Source organism: Lissotriton helveticus, chromosome 6 (genome assembly GCF_964261635.1).
Source record: "Lissotriton helveticus chromosome 6, aLisHel1.1, whole genome shotgun sequence".
Taxonomy (NCBI): Eukaryota; Metazoa; Chordata; class Amphibia; order Caudata; family Salamandridae; genus Lissotriton; species Lissotriton helveticus.
The window spans coordinates 2084347543-2084354885 of NC_136067.1; the positions used below are offsets into that span (position 1 = coordinate 2084347543).

The 7343-nt window shown below is 44.4% G+C and overlaps 1 protein-coding gene across 1 annotated transcript; it reads left to right on the forward strand.

Annotated features, from left to right (window-relative positions):
• The first annotated feature begins 5281 nt into the window (after window positions 1–5281).
• Window positions 5282–6214, forward strand: LOC144763034 (olfactory receptor 2D2-like). Its single transcript, XM_078648345.1, has one exon. The coding sequence runs from the start codon at window positions 5282–5284 to the stop codon at window positions 6212–6214; it is 933 nt and encodes a 310-aa protein (XP_078504471.1).
• Window positions 6215–7343: the final 1129 nt, after the last annotated feature.

Sequence of the window (7343 nt, forward strand, 5' to 3'; positions counted from 1 at the left end):
CCTGCGGCCTGTCTTGGAGGCAATGACTACTAAAAATCCTGAAAGGATTGCTGCCTTCGAAAAAGACTGCAATCGCCTTTGGATAGCAGACCTGTCCAGAATAAAACAATTCCAAGGGCTCCAGATCCAACTGGAACCATGATCCCCGCCCACTCTGCATCTGACTCCCACGGCCTGAGTCTGAGTGGCTCACCTGCCCAGTGAAGACTCCCAAGTAATCCTGGCCTCGAGTTCAGCATTGGCTGACCGCTCCTAACCTCCACGACAACACCTGCAGACTGAATCCAGAGGCTCTCCCTTCCCGTGACCAGCTCCGGTAAGAAAACTCTGATGTAGAAAGGCACCCCTGCACCCAAAGCCCCTGGGCCTTGATGAGCTGAATCAATGTTGCCCCTGTGATCTTCTGCATCTCCACTTACCACTGCTTTTGTTGGTCTTCCTCTTGCAACCTCCAGTGTGATGCCTGAAGCCTGTTTATCAAAAGAAGAAACTCCAATAAAAACATTGGGCACCTTACGCTGATTTTGCACCTTGCACCCGGCTGCCCCTTGGCCACTGGTGGTGTCTGTTTGATGCTGCTCTGTGGCCCCCCTGTGCTTGGGCTTACCCCCAAAGCTTGCCCCTCTGCAACCGATCCACTTACCTGCAAGCAGTGTGACTCCAGGCACCCCCTGTCTCCCTAGAAATGCATTGGGCCAAACTCTGAATTTCACCACTGCACCCAGCATCCCCTGTGCAGCTGGTGGTGCTGTTTTTGTACTCCGCCGACCCTTGCGCCTTGCTGACCTTTTGCCCCAAAGACTGGATTTGTAAATGTGGTACTGACCTGTTAAACTGCATTTTTGTTTTCCCCCTAGGATAACATGGAACCACTTCAAAAATATTCTAAGTGTCGACTTTTGAAAGTGAAGAGTATTTGTATTTACCTTATCTTGGTCTTAAAATAAAATACAAAAAAAGTATATTCTTCCTAAATTGGTGTGGATCTCCTTATTGAGTCATTCGTCCTTTATTGGCCAATGTTGTACAATAAATGTCTCACACTCTTCTGTGTTAGACCTAAGGCTGCTCAACCACACTACCACTAATAGAGCACTCAGGGTTTTACATTGAGCCATGTACACTTCTGGGGAACCCCTAGACTCTTTGCACAGAATAACCACCTACTGGGCATACCATATACAGAGCTATCATCGTACAGGCCCCCAAGGAGGAAAGAAAGACTATTTGTGCCTTTTTTGCATTGGGGCATCACCATGCTAACGGTTTCAAGCCCCTACCCCTATGTTTTTGTTCAAATACTTAGTCCTGGTGTCTAGTGTTTCTGTTGCCCCATTAGGACCAGAGGGTAGATTGTAGGTAATAGCCATATCTGCCCCATGAGGCAACAGAAAAACAATTGAGCACTTTTTTGGGATGGACATGTGCACCATAGGCATTATCTATTTATTTTGTAATCCTGGTGTATAGTGAGTTCCTGCCCCCTGAACAGCATGGCCCTGTAAGGGCCCCATGGGTTATTTCCACAAACATCTGCTATTCCCAAAGGAAGAGTCGGTCAGTCAATAGAGAATGCAAACTTAATTTATTAGTAGTTCTCTGCAGAGAGAGCCCCGGTTAGACCTGCACCCTAAGATGGACGCTGAGGGGACTGCCTTTCCAACAGATTACAGTAGGTAAAAAGGGCTTCCCAGCCATCTCTATTATTTATTTCATTTATTTATTTAGGAGTTTTACATAGCGCTAGCTGGACCCAAGGTTATCAGAGCGCTTTACAACAGGTAAATTAGGAGCAAGTATGCAGTACAGATTAGAGTCAACCATGCGGATCCGGCCGAGAATAGGTGAACACAGGCGCAGTTGCCCGGGCGGGCAAGGTGGATGAAGTTCACACAGGGCGCCCCCCAAAGGTTGCATTGTTCACATTGGACGAGAGTTCCAAGAGATTTTCTTGATCCGAGTCGGTGTCACTGGACAAAGTATAAGGTTAGAGTGAGTGCAGGCTGGAGTGCATACATGGCTTCTATCGGTTCGTTCGAGAGCGGACGAGGAAGAGGGATTTGAGCAGATTTTTGAATTTGGGAAATGAGGGTATTGTTCTGATGTGAGGGGGGATGGAGTTCCAGATTTTCAGGGCGTTTCCGGCAAACAATTTTGTTGTGGTTTTCTGCTTACAAGATTTCAGTGTGATTAGTAGCAGAGTGTTGGAGCTCCTGAGGTTTCTGGACTGGCCAGCCTTTTTGAGTTTGGCAGCCAGGTATTCCAGTTTGCCTGTGTGCAGGGCTTCATGGGTGAGGCAGGCCGTTCTGAAGCTGGCTCTCAACTCAATTGGGAGCCATTTGAGTTCTTTGAGTGCAGGAGAGATGTGATTAAATTTCTTGGTACCAGTGACCCTTCTGGCTGCTGCTGTTGTTTTCAGGGGGGCGAGGTGAGATTTTGATGTCCCAGTCAGGGCTGCAATCCGTAATCAATTCTAGAGAACACTAGTGCTTGGGTGGCTTGTTGAAGGTCTTTGGGAGAGAGGAAGGGTTTGATTTTGTACAGTAATTTCAGATTGAGGAAGGCGCTTTTTGCAGATTTTGAGATATGTGTTTTCATGTTTAGTTTGTGGTCTAAGGTGATACATAGGGATATTACTGAATCCACCAGGATGAGGTTGCCATTGAGGGCATCGATAGCTTTGAGCCCTTCCACGATTTGTGGGTTCTCATCTTTATTGGAGATGAGGAGTATTTCCGTTTTCTCTTGGTTAAGTTTTAGGTGATTGTTTGAGAGCCAGACTTGTACCTCCCTGAGCGTGGCGTTGAGTCTCTGGATGTCAGCAATGGAGCAGGTTTCTACATAGAGTTGTGTGTCATCCGCATATAGGTGAAAAGGAATGTTAGATTTCCTGAGTAGGGAGGTAAGGGGTTCGATGTAGATGTTGAAAAGCTGAGGGGAGAGAACTGATCCTTGTGGAACACCCCTGTTAACAGGATGGAGGTCGGACTCGAAGTTTTGAATTTTTATTCTTTGTGAGCGGTTGGGGAGGAAGGATGAGAACCAGTGGAGTACTGTCTTTTCTAGGCCTGCCCTTTCTTGTAGAGTCTTGATGAGCAGTTTGTGATCGACTGTATTGAATGCAGCCGATAGGTCAAGGAGGATGAGAAGGCAGCATTGGTCCGAGTCCAGTGATTTGTGAAGATCATCAATGACATTAAGGATTGCAGTTTGGTGGGGGTCTAGGAGATTGATGTTGTCCAGGTGTTTGGTTAGCTTTCCAGGATTTTGGACTGGCCTGGGCTGAACATGAACAATGGAGCACAGAGAGATGAGATAACACATGCCAGATGAGAACATGTTATCTGAATACAAGGTCACAGTGCTGGGTTTCAGCATCTCCAAAGGTGGGGTCAGAAGCTACACATTCATATAGCCATGTGATGGCAGAACACCCTATTCATTAGCAAGTCAAGGAAACAGCCTTGGACAGCAAGATAGATAATAACAAAACACAGTGTTCTGTTGAGGCAAGCAATATGAGCACTGAGGCCTAACCCAGGCACAGTCTAATATGGATTGCGAAATTCTAAATTAATGTACATTGGCTAACTAAAGCTTACGTGGTGCTAGGATAACTCAGTGGGTTGCATAATGTGAATACAAATGCATGTATTATTTCCACACACTACTAACCTAAAACAGCATGAAAAAGGCATTATGGGAAAGGGAATTTCAAATCTAACACCCCCATGGGGTAGATTGGGGATAATAGTCACTATCCTCCCCCTGGAGGGGAGAGTGGGGATGTGGCAGTTGCCTATAGTGTGCTACCCCCAACCCATATTGTTTTTTTAATTTCATAAAAGCTGGTATTTAGTTGGCTTTCTGCCCCCATCCACCACCCAAGGGAAGCAGTAAGACTTACATTTTTAGGGGAATGGGAGAGCACAAGCCCTTGATTAAGGGCCCGCTCCCCCGAGTCACTGGTTCCTAGATCCCTGCTCAGAGAGTGCTCTACTGCGTCGATCTCCAAGTAGGGACCAATAGGCAGAGATACCATTGTAAAGGGGAGAATCTTCCATTTCAAACAATACCTCTCCCAAAGCAATCAGTGGTCTGGGACTGACATATACTCCCGAGTACTGATGCAGTGAAACTAAAAGGAGCCCATGGCCTTGCTTTACTTTATCTTTGTAGTAATGATGTCAATATGTCCTACAAACTGTTCATCATTAAAGAAGGAAAAGGGAAACCTTAGGCTGCTGGGGAAGCTCTTCCTTAGCAGCCTAAGCTAAAAATAAAATGCAGGAGTCCCACTGGTGCAAAGCCTCTTTGGGCTTTTAAAACCCTCCACAGTGTTGGCCTATGACTGGCAGATTTACTGGGGTGGGAGTGTGGGTGTCAGCTATTAACTGTTGCCCACATTTGAGGGTTTACAAGTGTTAAATGCAAGAAGTTAATGTTGGCATGAACCTACAGTGACCACATCCAAATCCTTTTTTCACTGTAAAGGTCTGCAGCTTATGAGAACTGCTGGATTAATTCAAACATTGCTCATTTATGGTTAATTACATGGATAGCTCTAAGGAAGAGAAATCTTTTGTGGCTTAGGCCCTCTGTAGCCAGCTGGTGCCTAAACTAGTATGGTGTGAGATTCCCCTGTGTTGTATTTTGCTCAAAATAGTGTTCTATGGGATGGTTGGCAGTGATGTAAACAGGATGTGCTACATATTTAGGTAGGGTTCAATGTGGGAACTTTTTTCTCATTGGATAGGAAGTGTCCAGGAGTCAACGCCACCCACTGGTTAGTGAAACCTACATAACTGGCACCACAAAAGGATTTTGTCTTAAGTGTGGGTCGTAAAACATAATCCTGATTTAAGACAAAATCCTAACTTAAGACAAAATCCTAACTTAAGACAAAAGCCTAACTTAAGACAAAATACTAATTTAAGACAAAATACTAACTTTACTACTACTACTAAATGCCTTCTGTGAATACCAAAAGTAGTAACTTTAGGATTTTGCCTCAGATTAGTTCTGTGAATCGGCCCCAATGTTGCTAAATACAGCAGTGGGCTGTGTCAATTGTATAATTCTTTTGAAAGTTGCCTCTATTTTATTGTGTATACACTTGCAGATCTCCTGGCATTCCTGCAGCAACAGCATAAATACATATAGATTGCCTTGCTTCATTTTATGCCTGTTTTCATATGCTACAGTAGTCTCCTACATCTATGTAAAATGTATTTATTATGTTTCTTTTGTTTATTATTGCAGGCAACATCACTGGGGCTTAATGGAGAAGAGGAACAACAGCTCAGTAACAGAGTTCCTGCTGCTGGGACTTTCTGAGGACCCCAATATGCAAGGTGTTCTCTTTGTGTTATTCTTAGTGATATATGTGGTCACTGTCATGGGAAACCTTTTCCTGATCACAGTCTGTATCCGTGATCCACGCCTCCATACTCCTATGTACTTCTTCCTGGCTAACCTCTCTTTCATTGACATTTGCTACTCGTCAGTGATTGTCCCTAACCTGCTGAACCAACTTATTGTTTCAAAGAATATGAGCTTCTCCAGATGTGCGGCTCAAATGTACACATACCTTCTTCTTGGATGTACAGAATCCATGGTCCTCGCAATCATGGCATATGATCGCTACATTGCCATCTCATTCCCCTTGCGTTACACAAGTATAATAAATAAGTTTGTTTGTGTAGTACTGATGGGTGTTTGCTGGTTTAGTGGCAGTGTGATGGCACTTCTAACAATGGTGTTCCCATTACAGCTGCCCTTATGTGGTAACAATGTTATTGATCATTTCTTTTGTGAAGTCATGACCTTCCTAAAGATGGCGTGTGGAGACACCTTTATCGCTCAGATGATGTTTTTTGTTGTTGGAACGTTTGTGCTTCTGACTCCAAGCCTCTTTATTCTCATCTCTTACATACGTATTGTCATCACCATAATGGGACTGCACTCTTCTGAAGGCAGATACAAAGCATTTTCCACTTGCGCATCGCACCTTATCGTAGTCACTATGGTGTATGGGACCGCCATCTTCATGCACATGAAACCAGTTTCTAAAAACTTTGACAATCAGGAAAAAATGTTGTCCGTCTTTTACACTGTGATGCCCTCAATGATGAACCCAATGATCTACAGTCTCAGAAATAAGGATGTGAAAATGGCACTGTATAGAGTTCTTTGGAAAAATATTCACCACTAAATATTTTTACATTTATTGCAGGTCCTCTTTTCTAATTAACTGCAATCAACTCCCTATCTGAATCCCTTTCAATGTGGAGGGAAGTTTTTGATTTCAACAGTCACACTGTCAACATGTGTCACTAGTGGTTGGATTCCGACCTTCATGTATTTTATGGCACACATCTAAAAGTGTGGATTAGGCCCCAGTGAAGTAGCCATGCTTGCTGATGTGCCAACAGGTGGCAACAGTTGTTGGATCCCCACCCGCATGTGTTATGTGCCACACATATAAAATTGTGGATAAAGCTCCAATGAAGCAGTCAGTCTTTTGTCCACCATGGAGGTCACTCCAGGAGTAGGCATAAGTAGAGCTGGTGATGCTGTGTGCACTGGTCTCTCCTTCTGGAGTCCATTCACTCTCTTTGGCATTTGGCTGCTTCCTCAATGGTTGTTGGAATCTGCTAGCATACATTTGTGCACGGCCTAAAATCACAAGCATCACTACTTCCTCTGCATGATGTGAAAAATGATTGTGGTAACGCATGCTTGATGGGAAGTCGTCTACTCTGAGTGGTTGCCTCTCCATCCCTAGTCCCATAAATTATAGGATGTCTGATGAAGTTAAAGCACTAAACCGTACATTGGGTCAGTAAGATAATCTCTTACCGGGGGATCAATGGAAGATGACTTGAAGACTGTCTTGAACTATTAATGGAAACACTGCCAATGTGTCCATACCTTTGCTCTAGAATGAGCAAAGAAAATGTTTAGACAGTTGCAGGAGGCCCTTGCAGAGCAAAGTGTTGAAGTGGTAACATGAGTGGCAAATAACTTACACTAGTATCAGAGTTATATAGGCCCATGCAGAAAGGACACCACAGACTGAACATAAACCTCAGCATTGGTTTGGAAGGATGAGGGTTCTTTCTAGGGGTGGACGTAGTTCGCGAATTAGCGCTACGTGTAGCTACGCAAAGTGCACTTCGCACTACACGAGCTATGCGTAGCACTTCAAGAAACTGCGTAGTACCATGTTCGCACTGTGCAAGATGTCGTTTTTAATGATGCACAATGCAGAAAAGCATCCGGCACTGTGCAATCATTGAAAACGACATCTTGCACAGTGTGAGCTGTACTTTTCTTCCGCT

Excerpts from the sequence above, each read along its gene's own strand:
- LOC144763034 (XM_078648345.1), top strand. The coding sequence starts at position 5,282 with ATGGAGAAGAGGAACAACAGCTCAGTAACAGAGTTCCTGCTGCTGGGA.